At 42.3% G+C, this 14,908-nt stretch overlaps 2 protein-coding genes across 3 annotated transcripts in view; one reads left to right on the top strand and one right to left on the bottom strand.

Annotated features, from left to right (window-relative positions):
- The window catches only part of LOC140715509 (uncharacterized), a 449,684-nt gene extending 442,527 nt beyond the window's left edge, over positions 1–7,157 (bottom strand). Inside the window, exon 1 of the mRNA XM_073027850.1 lies at positions 7,038–7,157. The gene's annotated coding sequence lies outside the window, so the exon portion shown is untranslated. The remainder of the gene's footprint in view (positions 1–7,037) is intronic.
- A 186-nt stretch (positions 7,158–7,343) lies between these two features.
- The window catches only part of rab11fip2 (RAB11 family interacting protein 2 (class I)), a 147,425-nt gene continuing 139,860 nt past the window's right edge, over positions 7,344–14,908 (top strand). For both annotated transcript variants that reach the window (XM_073027852.1, XM_073027851.1), the window contains exon 1: positions 7,344–7,704. In XM_073027852.1, coding sequence (XP_072883953.1) covers positions 7,352–7,704 — 353 coding nt within the window. In that variant the 5' untranslated portion in view covers positions 7,344–7,351. The remainder of the gene's footprint in view (positions 7,705–14,908) is intronic.

The raw sequence follows: 14,908 nt of genomic DNA, 5'->3' as shown, positions 1-14,908 counted from the left end.
CAGACCCTACAGGAAGCAAGTGCAGAAATTTCCACGGCCCTAGCAAAGTCATATGAATCATCCTTAGGGACAAGAGGGAATACCAGACGATTGTTCACCAGATTGATTCCTGGGATGGCAGGACTTTCATATGAAGAAAGACTGCATTGACTAGGCTTATACTCACTGGAATTTAGAAGACTGAGGGGGGATCTTATTGAAACGTATAAAATTCTAAAGGGATTGGACAGGCTAGATGCAGGAAGATTGTTTCCGATGTTGGGGAAGTCCAGAATGAGGGGTCACAGTTTAAGGATAAAGGGGAAGCCTTTTAGGACCGAGATGAGGAAAAACTTCTTCACACAGAGAGTGGTGAATCTGTGGAATTCTCTGCCACAGGAAACAGTTGAGGCCGGTTCATTGGCTATATTTAAGAGGAAGTTAGATATGGCCCTTGTGGCTAAAGGGATCATTGGATATGGAGAGAAAGCAAGTACAGGGTTCTGAGTTGGATGATCAGCCATGATCATACTGAATGGCGGTGCAGGTTTGAAGGGCCGAATGGCCTACTCCTGCACCTATTTTCTATGTTTCTATGGAGAATAGCTAATGTTGTTCCACTGTTTAAGAAAGGCTCTCAACAAAATCAGGAAATCATAGGCCGGTGAGTCTGACATCAGTTGTGGGAAAGTTATTGGAAGGTATTCTAAGGGACCAGATATATAAGTATTTGGATAGACATGGACTGATTAAGGATAGTTTACATGGCTCCATGTGTAGTAAGTCATGTCTAACCAACCTTACAGAGTTTTTCAAGGAAGTTACCAGGAAAAGTTACAGGGAAAGATTGAACAAGTTAGGTCTTTATTCTTTGGAGCATAGAAGGCTGAGGGAGGACTGATAGAGATATTTAAAATAATGAGGGGAATAGATCGAGTTGACATGGACAGGCTTTTTCCATTGAGAGTAGGGGAGATTCAAACAAGAGGACATGATTTGAGAGTTAGGGGGCAAAAGTTTAAGGGTAACACGAGGGGGAATTTCTTTACTCAGAGAGTGGTAGCTGTGTGGAATGAGCTTCCAGTAGAAGTGGTAGAGGCAGGTTCGGTATTGTCATTTAAAGTAAAATTGGATAGGTATATGGACAGGCAAGGAATGGAGGGTTATGAGCTGAGTGCGGGCCAGTGGGACTAGGTGAGAGTAAGCGTTGACACGGACTAGAAGGGCCGAGATGGCCTGTTTCCGTGCTGTAATTGTTATATGGTTATATGAAAGTGGATGAAGACAAGGCAGTGGATGTTGTCTACATAGACTTTAGTAAGGCACTTAACAAGGTCCTGCATGGGGTGGGGGGGTGGGGTTGGTCAAGAAGGTTCAGTCACCCAGCATTCAGGATGAGGTAAGAAATTGGATTAGACATTGGCTTTGTGGGAGAAGCCAGAGAGTGGTAGTTGATGGTTGCCTCTCTGACTGGAGGCCTGTGACTAGTGACGTGCCACAGGAATCAGTGCTGGGTCCTTTGGTCATCTATATCAATGATCTGGATGATCATGTTATTAACTGGATCAGCTAATTTGCAGATGACACCTAGATTGTGGATGAGTGGATAGTGAGGAAGACTATCATGACTTGCAGAGGGATCTGCATCAGCTGGAAAAATGAGTTGAAAAATGGCAAATGTTATTTAATACAGACCAGTGCGAGGTTTTGCATTTCGGTAGAACCAGTCTGGGTAGGTCTTACACAGTGAACAAAAGGGCAGTAAGGAGTGTGGTAGAATAAAAGGATCTGAGAATACAGGTCCCTAATTCATTGAATGTGGTGTCACAGGTAGATAGTGTCATAAAGAAAGCTTTCGGCACATTGGTCTTCATAAATCAATGTATTGAGTACATGAGATGGGATGTAATATTCAAGTTGTATATGATGTTGGTGAGGCCTAATTTGGAGTATTGTGTGCAGTTTTGGTCACCCATCTACTGGAAAGATGTAAACAAGGTTGAAAAAGTACAGAGAAAATCTATAAGGATGTTGCCAGGTTTGGAGGATCTGAACTCTAAGGAAAGATTGAATGGGTTAGTACTGTATTCTTTAGAACACAGAAGATTGAGAGGAGATTTGATAGAGGTATACAAAATTTTGAGAGGTATAGATAGGGTAAATGCAAGGAGGCTTCAACTGAGGTTGCATGGGACTCCAATCAGAGGTTATGGGATAAAGGTGAAAGATGAAAATTTTAAGGGGAAAGTGAGGGGAAATTTCTTTGCTCAGAGGGTCGTGAGAGTGTGGAATGAGCTGCCAGCATAAACAGTTCATGCAAGCTCAATTTCAGGGTTTAAGTTTAGATAGTTACATGCATGGTAGAGATATGCAGGGCTTTGGTCCGGGTGTAGGCTGATGGGAGTAGACAGTTTAAATAGTTTTAGCATGGACTAGGTGGGCCAAATAGCCTGTTTCTGTGCTGTACTGTATTTCTCTATGACTCAGTATAAAGAAAAGTTTTAATAATTTAAAAAACACATGGTTAATTATAAATATTTCTCAAAAATGTATCGATATGAATGCCAAAGATGTTTCATCCTGGATGTGACCTTATTGATCCTAAAAACAGAACCTTGTCAATGTGATCATGGTTTGTTTCAAACAGGTGAAAGGTGTTGACCCAAACTATCAACTGTCCATTTCCCTCCACAGATGCTGTCTAATCTGCTAAATTCCTACAATGACTCATTTTTCACTTTCAGGTTATGGGCAATGTTAGTAAGAGTACATTTGTTGCCCTTCCTTTCTTTTTCCTGAGAAAGGAACAATGATTCATATTCTTTAAAAAAACACAAAATGCTGGCAGAACTCAGCAGGCCAGACAGCATCTATGGGAGGAGGTAATAACGACGTTTCGGGCCGAAACCCTTCATCAGGAGTGAAGTAACATTGGATGGTCGAGGGGGGATAAGAAGTGGGGGGAGGGATGAAGTAGAGAGCTGGGAAGTGATAGGCTGGAGGGAAATGGGCTAGGGGGAAGGTGGAGAATTATGGGAAATAAAAGAGAAAGAAAGGTAGGGCTGGGGGGAGAGATTATAGTGAGGGGGAGAAAAGAGAGAGGAAGAGAACCAGACTAAAATAATAGATAGGGATGGGGGTAAGGGTGGGGGGCAGGGGTATCAACGGAGGTCAGTGAATTGGATGTTCATGCCGGCAGGTGTTCGGCGAAATGGTCTCCCAGTCTGCGGCGGGTCTCCCCAATGTATAAATGGCCACATCGGGAGCACCGGATACAGTATATCACCCCAGTTGACTCGCAGGTGAAGTGGTGCCTCACCTGAAAGGACTGTCTGGGGCCCTCATCCCACCACCAACCACATCTTCCCCTCCCCCCCACTCTTGTCTTTCCGCAGGAATCGCTCCCTATGCGACTCCCTTGTCCATTCATCCCCCCCCATGGACCTCCCTCCGGGCACTCACCGGACCTGCCGCAGACTGGGAGACCATTTTGCCGAACACCGGCGCTCGGTCCTCCAGCAGTGGCGGGATCTCCCTGTGGCCACACACTTCAATTCCACAGACCACTCCCACTCCGACATGTCTGTCCATGGCCTCCTCTACCGTCAAGATGAGGCCACACGCAGGTCGATGGAGCAATACCTTATCTCCCACCTAGGTAGCCTCCTTCCTGTCGGCATGAACATCCAACTCACTGATCTCCGTTGATACCCCTGCCTCCCACCCTTACCCCCATCCCTATCTATTATTTTAGTCTGGTTCTCTTCCTCTCTCTTTTTTCCCCCTCACTATAATCTCTCCCCCCAGCCCTACCTTTCTTTCTCTTTTATTTCCCATAATTCTCCACCTTCCCCCTAGCCAATTTCCCTCCAGCCTATCACTTCCCAGCTCTCTACTTTATCCCTCTCCCCACTTCTTATCCCCCTCAACCATCCAATGTTACTTCACTCCTGATGAAGGGTTTCGGCCCGAAACGTCATTATTACCTCCTCCCATAAATGCTGTCTGGCCTGCTGAGTTCTGCCAGCATTTTGTGTTTTTTTATTTATTTCCAGCCTCTGCAGATTCACTCGTGTTGCCTTTGAATTCATATTCTTTAACTGTCTTGTACTTGGGATAATATTCCCATGACAGAATCTGATTGACAATTCCAGGGTCTTTGACTAGCGATGAGAAAAGAAATAAAGTGCAAGAATTGGTGTAAATCTTGGATTTCTGTGATCAGCAAGTAGAATAATGTCTGTCAAATCTTCAGATAGCAAATTCAGTTGTTGATTATTGAGAATAATTAGCTCATTGTTGATAGTCCATGAACATTACCTGTTATTAGTGTTTGCACTATTTATATTTGCAACTTTAAAATTTTTTTAATGTAATTCACTGTATTGCGACTGCAACACAACAAATTTCACAGCATAGAGCAGAGATGATTAAATTTATTCTGATTTCTACTCAAAATATGTGATACAATTTTGTAATAATATAAATTCAGTTTGAAGGACTTTTGAAATTCCTGTTCTCAGTATCACAGTTCTCAGTATTTTTTATTTGGACAAAATTCTTTAATAGAGCAAATATAATCTCCAATTTGCAAGATGGTAACAGAAAAAAATACATCCAATTTTATTAAACAAGGTGCAAAATAATTGCCCAAGGTGGCAGCCTAAATAAAAGTAGTATTTGAAGGAAAAATATATGAGCTGGGAATTCCAGAATGAGGGTTTGGAAGGTAAAGACATGGCTACCAATGGTGTAGCCACAAGCATGAAAGAAAACTCTGTTGCTTGAAGGGTTGTGGCAGTCGCAGAGACTGTAGTGGCAAGTGGATTGAATAGACAGGAAATCAAGGATGAGAATTTCAATATCATAATTTTGCTTAGATAATGTGGACAGCCAGCACCTCTCCTCCAGGGCATCACTGCTCAATACAAGAGGACATGGCTTTAAAGTAAGGGAAGGAAAGCTTAAGAGGGATATTAGAGGAAGGATTTTTACAGAAGGATATCAGAGAGTGGTTGGTGCATGGATTGCACTGCCTGAGTCAGTGGTGGAGGCAGATACACTAGTGAAATTTAACAGACTACTAGACAGGTATATGGAGGGTTATATGGGAGGCAGGGTTTAAGGGTCGGCATGACATTGTGGGCCGAATGGCCTGTATTGTTCTTTGTTTAACTGCACTCTCTAATAGAGATGTCTGAAAAGAGGATGCTGTCCAAGTTGCATGCCATCTTGAACAATGTAGCCCATGCACTCCATAATGTACTGGTTAGGCACAGGAGTACATTCAGCCAGAGACTCATTCCACCAAGATGCAACACTGAGCATCATAGGAAGTCATTCCTGCCTGTGACCATCAAACTTTACAACTCCTCCCTCGGAGTGTCAGACACCCTGAGCCAATAGGCTGGTCCTGGACTAATTTCCACTTGGCGTTATTTACTTCTTATTATTTAATTATTTATGGTTTTATATTGCTCTATTTCTACACTATTCTTGGTTGGTGCGACTGTAATGAAACCCAATTTCCCTCGGGATCAATAAAGTATGTCTATCTGTCTGTCATCAGTATAGCTAGAGAGCTGATAAATGAAAAGTACAGTTCCAATTAGAATGGAGGATGCAAGGTTTGACTGGTAATCTTGAGATGTTCTTCAAAAAAAAGCCAAATATACTAGATTCAATTCTGTCGCTTTTACAAAGTCAACTAACTTGCATCCCCATTACATAAACTTCTGCCAATCCTATCTCATCTCATCTCATCTACTGCTGAAATTCTCGCCCATGTCATTGTCACATTTGACTTAAGTATTCTAGAGATCCCTTGATCACTCTCAATTGCCCTGCACTTTGTAAATACCATCTTATTTAAAAGTCTTGTTTTCTAACATGCACCAACATCTGTTTGTCCATCACACTCAAATTGTATTTTGTTTACAGCACCCCAAATTAAAATACTTGCTCCTGTTTTTTCAAATCCTTCCACAACATTACACCAACCTTGAATACATGTTCTGTTGTCTTACATCCCAGTTTCAGGAATTCCCTCATTAAACTCTCCTACTGTCTCATATTATTAGACCATTCTTCATATCTCATTCTTTGGCCAAGGTTTTAGTTAATATTTTCTTTGCCCTTGAGTGTTTGTGGAACACTTACAGATGAGGAGGAATTTCTTTAGCCAGAGGATAGTGAAACTGTGGAATTAATTGCCACTGACTGCTGTGAAGGTCAAGTCATTGGTTATACTTAAAGCGGAGATTGATAGGTTCTTGTTTAGACAAGGCATCAAAGATTATGGAGAAAAGGCAGGAGAATGGGAATGAGAGGGAAAATAAATCAGCCATGATCGAATGGCGGAGTAGACTTGACCGGCAAAATGCATTAGGGTACGGGTTAAAGTTTGCTCCTATGTCTTATGGTCTTATACCTTCACTGAAAAATGTGCAACATAAAGTGATTGCAGGAGGTATTTTTCTAACGATTAGTAGGAACAAACATTATAGACTGTATACTGTGAAGGGCAAGGGTGTTGATGTGCAAGACTACACAACATGAGAGAATTGAACATTATGAGGAAAATAAATGCTAATAGATTTAAACAGAAAGTACAAATTAAAAACTAAAAATGTTCAAGATATATCTTGTAAGTGACGAACAATTAGAAATTTATAGCAAAATAAATCTTAAATGAAATATGGCAATCAATAAAGAAATCCAAAGTAAAGAGATTTTATGACCATTTTCATTTTTCTCGTTGTGTTAAAAATTGTTTTAAATAAATAGGAAATCAAGCAAAACAAGTGGCTTGGATTCCCCTTATTTATAAAACTGCTGGAAATGGAAGAGTAACTGGCCTATCTTTCCTCTCTCGTTCAATTGCGATGCTTTATATACTGTACAGAGATCCCCGCACCTAAATTTTACTAATTCCTGAACGAAATCTACGGTAGCCCCAAGTTTCATTGCTGAGATGCAGTATAAATTTTCCTAACATGCATTACTTAAGTAATCATCACCTTTCATCTCTCAGTATACATAATTTTTTTGTTGCTCACCTCTGTGACGGATATTGGCGGTGCGGCCTTGGAGTGAGGCAAATCTACCGCGTTGCTAAAGCCAAGCGCGTTGCCATTGGAAACGGGACGGTTTTCAACTCTGACCTCTGGCCCTTCCGCCGGGCAGGACGTGCAGAAGATGGGAGATTGGGAAGGACAGTGGGGCTTTCGGGCTGTTGTGTCCGACGGTGGTCGGAGATTATGATGCTGATCCGGTCAGAACGTGGTACGGGCTGAACGTTTACCGGCCGTGTGTGTGTGTTTCCCGTAAGAAAAGGCTGGTTGCGTTTGAACGAAACGAAGGAGCGACGGTAATGATGCTGGCTGAGCAGGCACAGACGTGGTTTCCGACCCATGTCCAAGTCACTGTCCTACAAGCCCGGGATTTGAACCCCAAAGGTAAAAGTGGCACCAATGATACATACACCATTATCCAACTGGGTAAAGAGAAATATTCGACTTCAGTGGCGGAGAAAACCTTATCCCCGGTATGGAGGGAGGAAGTGTCCTTTGAGTTCCCTGGTTTATTGCTGCAAGGAACGCCCGAGAAATACACCCTCCACCTGATTGTCATGCACCGTTCACTCGTCGGATTGGATAAATTCCTCGGGCAGGTGGCCATTTGCCTTAATGAACTTTTTGAAAATAAATCGAGGAGGCAAAAAGAGTAAGCTTTTCCCTTTTTTTGTGTGTGTGTGCGAGAGAGGCATGTCTTAATAGTATTTTTGGAGCACTATCTGTTTAAGATGAACATGGTGTGTATTTTGAATAATGTGTAAAATGCGTATAGCATCCATTCCACCCCCACCCATTAAAAATTGGTAGCAAGTTGCTAGGAGGATATCCTTACAAAAACTTATTTTATTAAACTGCATACTATTAAGTTTTTAAGACTAGCTTTAAACTGATATTTCTTAACTGCATTGTAGAAAATACTTGGTAAAAGGACACTGGACATGTATATAGGATGGTATCGTTTGAGTAGCAACTGTGCCCATATCTTTGACACAGGTATAGACACCTATTGATTGTGGCTATATCTTTGACATCTTTGATATTTCTTTGCCTTTTTATCTCAACAATTTATTTACTTCTATGTTGAGCTAATTTTGCAACATTTGAGTATCTTAGACATGGGTAAATGTGACCTTCATGTTAAACAATTACTTCTTCCGTTATACTTGTGAAAGGATATTGACTTGTTTAGCCTGCATCAATCTGACTAGATGTATTGAGTGGCAAATATTTGCATAGAAGTGTGCAAAAATGGAGAGAAAAATAACTTTGATACAGATCTGAGTCCAGGCCTGATGCTACACCAGAGTATTTTGAATCTGATATTACTAGAATGGAGATTCTTACTCTTATTGAATTCTGAAGTTATATTGTCTTTTGAAAAAAAAACAGTAGCCTGAGAGTAACTTCATCCCAATCCTGATGAAGGGTCTCAGCCCGAAACGTTGACTGTTTACACTTTTCCATAGATGCTGCCTGGCCTTCTGAATTCCTCCAGCATTTTGCATGAGAGGTTACTCTTATTTTAGTGTTGTCTTTAATTCTAAACCATGCCAGTAACAAATGTAACTAGAACAAGTTTTGTTTCTTGTCAGAAGAAAAGGAATTAGGATCTAATTCCCACAGTTAGCTTTGGTCACCTTTTTTTCATAAAATAAGAGGATTTGAATCCCTTCTACATCATTTCTGAGACTTAAAGCTGAACTTTTGCAAAAGTTTGTTTCTTATAGAAGTTGGAAATAGTGCTGTGTTTAAGCGACAGAACAACTCTTAAACTTTTTGATCCTGCAAGATTTATCCAAGAATACAAAACTCATGATCAAAAAAGTGCCTGATGAGCTTGATGAATGTGTTTGAACGAAGGGATATTGAGGTGTGTATCAAAAGAGAGCAAAGTCACTGTAGATTCAATCCTCCAGGATCGTATGATCACCTCATCACCTTTGTTCTCATTTATCTTGAAAACCCCACTCAAATGTTCAGAGAAACTGGAGCACTTTCAGCATTGGTAATTGCACTAAATATCAATAAATTAGTGACAATAATAATGTAAACCATATCTTTTATATGATTTCACCATATATAAAACCTAGCTTAACAAAGCAAAATTAACAAAGCATTATAATTGATGCGAAGAAACTGAACGTAAGAAGATGTGCATGGCTTTTGTCAAAAATTGCAAAGGTTGATTTATTTCAGTGGAATTATTGCACTCTTAATGCAAGAATTTATAATAATTTGGTTAGCTGGAGCATTGTTTTCTAAAACAAAAATGGAAATTACTGAAAGCACTTAATGAATCAGGCCGTTGTCTATGTGCCCATCATGTAAATGCCATTCCAAGAAAGAAAGGCATTTCCTTTACTACCTTAGAAGTTTGTGAAGATTCAGCATAACATCTAAAAATTTGACATAGAAACATAGAAAATAGGTGCAGGAGTGGGCCATTTGGCCCTTCGAGCCTGCACCGCCATTCAGTATGATTATGGCTGATCAACCAACTCAGAACCCTGTACCTGCTTTCTCTCCATACCCCCTGATCTCTTTAGCCACAAAGGCCATATCTAACTTCCTCTTAAATATAGCCAATGAACCGGCCTCAACTGTTTCCTGTGGAAGAGAATTCCACAGATTCACCACTCTCTGTGTGAAGAAGTTTTTCCTCATCTCGGTCCTAAAAGGCTTCCCCTTTATCCTTAAACTGTGACCCCTCGTTCTGGACTTCCCCAGCATCGGAAACAATCTTCCTGCATCTAGCCTGTCCAATCCCTTTAGAATTTTATACGTTTCAATAAGATCCCCCCTCAATCTTCTAAATTCCAGTGAGTATAAGCCTAGTCGATCCAGTCTTTCTTCATATGAAAGTCCTGCCATCCCAGGAATAAATCTGGTGAACCTTCTTTGTACTTCCTCTATGGCAAGAATGTCTTTCCTCAGATTAGGGGACCAAAACTGCACACAATACTCTAGGTGCAGTCTCACCAAGGCCTTGTACAACTGCAGTAGAACCTTCCTGCTCCTGTACTCAAATCCTTTTGCTATGAATGCCAACATACCATTTACCTTTTTCACCGCCTGCTGTACCTGCATGCTCACCTTCAATGACTGGTGTACAATGACACCCAGGTCTCGTTGCACCTCCCCTTTTCCTAATTGGCCACCATTCAGATAATAATCTGTTTTCCTGTTCTTGCAACCAAAGTGAATAACCTCACATTTATCCACATTAAATTGCATCTGCCATGAATTTGCCCACTCACCTAACCTATCCAAGTCACCCTGCATCCTCTTAGCATCCTCCTCACAGCTAACACCGCTGCCCAGCTTCGTGTCATCCGCAAACTTGGAGATGCTGCATTTAATTCCCTCATCTAAATCATTAATATATATTGTAAACAACTGGGGTCCCAGCACTGAGCCTTACGGTACCCCACTGGTCACTGCCTGCCATTCTGAAAAGGTCCCATTTATTCACACTCTTTGCTTCCTGTCTGCCAACTAATTCTCTATCCACATCAATACCATACCCCCAATACCGTGTGCTTTAAGTTTGCACACTAATCTCCCGTGTGGGACCTTGTCAAAAGCCTTTTGAAATTCTTAATATACCACATCTACTGGCTCTCCCCTATCCACTCTACTAGTTACATCTTCAAAAAATTCTATAAGATTCGTCAGACCTGATTTTCCTTTCATAAATCCATGCTGACTTTGTCCGATGATTTCACCTCTCTCCAAATGTGCTGTTGTCACATCTTTGATAACCGACTCTAGCATTTTCCCCTCACCGGTCTATAATTCCCTGGTTTTTCTCTCCCTCCTTTTTTAAAAAGTGGGGTTACATTAGCCACCCTCCAATCCTCAGGAACTAATCCAGAATCTAACGAGTTTTGAAAAATTATCACTAATGCATCCACTATTTCTTGGGCTACTTCGTTAAGCACTCTGGGATACAGACCATCTGGCCCTGGGGACTTATCTGCCTTTAATCCCTTCAATTTACCTAACATCACTTCCCTACTAACATGTATTTCCTTCAGTTCCTCCATCTCACTAGACCCTCGGTCCCCTACTATTTCCGGAAGATTATTTATGTCCTCCTTAGTGAAGACAGAACCAAAGTAGTTATTCAATTGGTCTGCCATGTCCTTGTTCCCTATGATCAATTCACCTGTTTCTGACTGTAAGGGACCTACATTTGTCGTGACCAATCTTTTTCTTTTCATATATCTATAGAAGCTTTTACAGGCAGTTTTTATTTTCCCTGCCAGCTTTCTCTCATAATCTTTTTTCCCTTTCCTAATTAGCCCTTTGTCCTCCTCTGCTGGACTCTGAATTTCTCCCAGTCCTCAGGTGTGCCGCTTTTTCTGGCTAATTTATATGTTTCTTCTTTGGACTTGATACTATCCCTAATTTCCCTTGTCAGCCACGGGTGCACTACCTTCCCTGGTTTATTCTTTTGCCAAACTGGGATGAACAATTGTTGTAGTTCATCCATGCAATCTTTAAATGCTTATTTATATGCAATCTTTAAATGCTTATTTATATGCAATCATTGCATATCCACCCTCAACCCTTTAAATATCATTTGCCAGTCTATCTTAACTAATTCACGTCTTATACCTTCAAAGTTACCCTTCTTTAAGTTCAGAACCTTTGTTTCTGAATTAACTATGTCACTCTCCATCTTAATGAAGAATTCCACCATATCATGGTCACTCTTACCCAAGGGGCCTCGCATGACAAGATTGCTAACTAACCTTTCCTCATTGCTCAATACCCAATCTAGAATGGCCTGCTCTCTAGTTGGTTCCTCGACACGTTGGTTCAGAAAACCATCCCGCATACATTCCAAGAAATCTTCTTCCTCAGCACCCTTACCAATTTGGTTCACCCAATCTATATGTAGATTGAAGTCACCCATTAGAACTACTGTTCCTTTATTGCACGCATTTCTAATTTCCTGTTTAATGCATCCCCAACCTCACTACTACTGTTAGGTGGCCTGTACACAACTCCCACCAGCGTTTTCTGCCCCTTAGTGTTATGCAGCTCTACCCAAATCGATTCCACATCCTCCAGCCTGATGTCCTTCCTTTCTATTGCGTTAATCTCCTCTCTAACCAGCAACGCTACCCCACCTCCTTTTCTTTCCTGTCTATCCCTCCTGAATATTGAATATCCCTGGATGCTGAGCTCCCATCCTTGGTCACCCTGGAGCCATGTCTCTGTGATCCCAACTATATCTTATTCATTAATAACTATCTGCACATTCAATTCATCCACCTTGTTACGAATGCTCCTCGCATTGACACACAAAGCCTTCAGGCTTGTTTTTACAACACTCTTAGCCCTTATACAATTATGTTGAAAAGTGGCCCTTTTTGCTTTTTGCCCTGGATTTGCCTGCCTGCCACTTTTACTTTTCACCTTACTACTTTTTGTTTCTACCCTCATTTTACACCCCTCTGTCTCTCTGCACTTGTTCCCATCCCCCTGCCACATTAGTTTAAAGCCTCCTGAACAGTAGTAATAAACACTCCCTCTAGGACATTGGTTCCAGTCCAGCTCAGGTGCAGACCGTCCTGTTTGTACCGGTCCCACCTCCCCCAGAACTGGTTCCAATGCCCCAGAAATTTGTATCCCTCCCCCTGCACCATTTTTCAAGCCACGTATTCATCTGAAATATCCTCCTATTTCTACTCTGACTAGCACGTGGCACTGGTAGTAATCCAGAGATTATTACCTTTGTGGTCCTACTTTTTAGTTAATCTCCTAACTCCCTAAATTCACCTTGTAGGACCTCATCCCGTTTTTTACCTATATCGTTGGTACCTATGTGCACCACGACCACTGGCTGTTCACCCTCCCACTCCAGAATGTCCTGCAGCCGCTCAGAGACATCCTTGACTCTTGCACCAGGGAGGCAACATACCATCCTGGAGTCTCGTTTGCGGCAGCAGAAACGCTTATCTATTCCCCTTACAATCGAATCCCCTATCACTATAGCTCTCCCATTCCTTTTTCTTCCCTCCTGTGCCGCAGAGCCACCCATGGTGCCATGAACTCGGCTGCTGCTACCTTCCCCTGATGAGACATCTCCCCCAACAGTATCCAAAACAGTATATCTGTTGAGGAGGGAGATGACCTCAGGGGACTCCTGCACTACTTGCCTACTGCTACGCTGTCTAGTGGCCACCCCTTCCCTTTCTGCCTGTGTAGCCTTTACCTGCGGTGTGGCCAACTCACTGAACGTGCTATTCACAACTTTCTCAGCATCGCGGATACTCCAGTGTGAATCCAATCGCAGCTCCAGACACTCAATGCAGTCTGCCAGAAGCTGCAGCTGGACACACTTCCTGCACACATAGTCGTCAGGGACACTAGAAGTATCCCTGATTTCCCACATGCTGCAGGATGAACAAACCACGGGGCCGAACTCAGCTGCCATGACCTACCCAATACTTGCCTCAACTTTTGAAACTTTCTCCTTTTAAAGGAACTTACCCAGCCTTACCTCACTTGGAGTGAAGCTCGTCCTCAGCCTCTGCTCGCCGAAGCCTCTCGAGACAAAGCCTTCCTACACTGTCGCCCGCTACAACGTCACCCGCTCCGTCTGCTGTTCTCTTTAAATACTCCCGCTGCCTCACGGTTCGACTTACACACGCTTGCGCAGTCGTGCCCCCGTTAAACTGCCGAACAAACTTCTATAGATAGATAGATAGATACTTTATTCATCCCCATGGGGAAATTCAACTTTTTTTCCAATGTCCCATACACTTGTTGTAGCAAAACTAATTACATAGAATACTTAACTCAGTAAAAAATATGATATGCATCTAAATCACTATCTCAAAAAGCATTAATAATAGCTTTTAAAAAGTTCTTGTCCTGGCGGTTGAATTGTAAAGCCTAATGGCATTGGGGAGTATTGACCTCTTCATCCTGTCTGAGGAGCATTGCATCGATAGTAACCTGTCGCTGAAACTGCTTCTCTGTCTCTGGATGGTGCTATGTAGAGGATGTTCAGAGTTTTCCATAATTGACCGTAGCCTACTCAGCACCCTTCGCTCAGCTACCGATGTTAAACTCTCCAGTACTTTGCCCACGACAGAGCCCGCCTTCCTTACCAGCTTATTAAGACGTGAGGCGTCCCTCTTCTTAATGCTTCCTCCCCAACACGCCACCACAAAGAAGAGGGCGCTCTCCACAACTGACCTATAGAACATCTTCAGCATCTCACTACAGACATTGAATGACGCCAACCTTCTAAGGAAGTACAGTCGACTCTGTGCCTTCCTGCACAAGGCATCTGTGTTGGCAGTCCAGTCTAGCTTCTCATCTAACTGTACTCCCAGATACTTGTAGGTCTTAACCTGCTCCACACATTCTCCATTAATGATCACTGGCTCCATATGAGGCCTAGATCTCCTAAAGTCCACCACCATCTCCTTGGTCTTGGTGTTGCTGTATGCTGGAAAGTATATTGACTGATTACTTCACAGACTGCTATGGAAACACCAATGCCCTTGAATGGAAAATATTCTTTTAAAAAAAGCTAATGGATAAGGCCCAGTCCATCACGGATAAAGCCCTCTCCACCACTGAGCACATCGACAAGGAGTGGTGTTGCAGGAAAGCAGAATCTATCATCAAGGACTCCCATAATGCAGGCCATGCTCTTCTAGCTGCTGCCATCAGGAAGAAGATACATGAGCCTCAGGACTCTCACCACCAGGTCCAGGAACAGTTATTACCCCTCAACCATCAGGCTTTTGAACTAGAGGAGATAACTTCACTCTCCCCATCACTGAATGTTCCCACAACATATGGACTTGTTGCTTTCGAACACTCTT

The sequence above is a fragment of the Hemitrygon akajei genome, chromosome 23 (assembly GCF_048418815.1).
Source record: "Hemitrygon akajei chromosome 23, sHemAka1.3, whole genome shotgun sequence".
Lineage (NCBI taxonomy): Eukaryota > Metazoa > Chordata > Chondrichthyes > Myliobatiformes > Dasyatidae > Hemitrygon > Hemitrygon akajei.
Note: the sequence above shows the minus strand (reverse complement) of the source record. Positions and strands in the feature narration are given on the sequence as shown.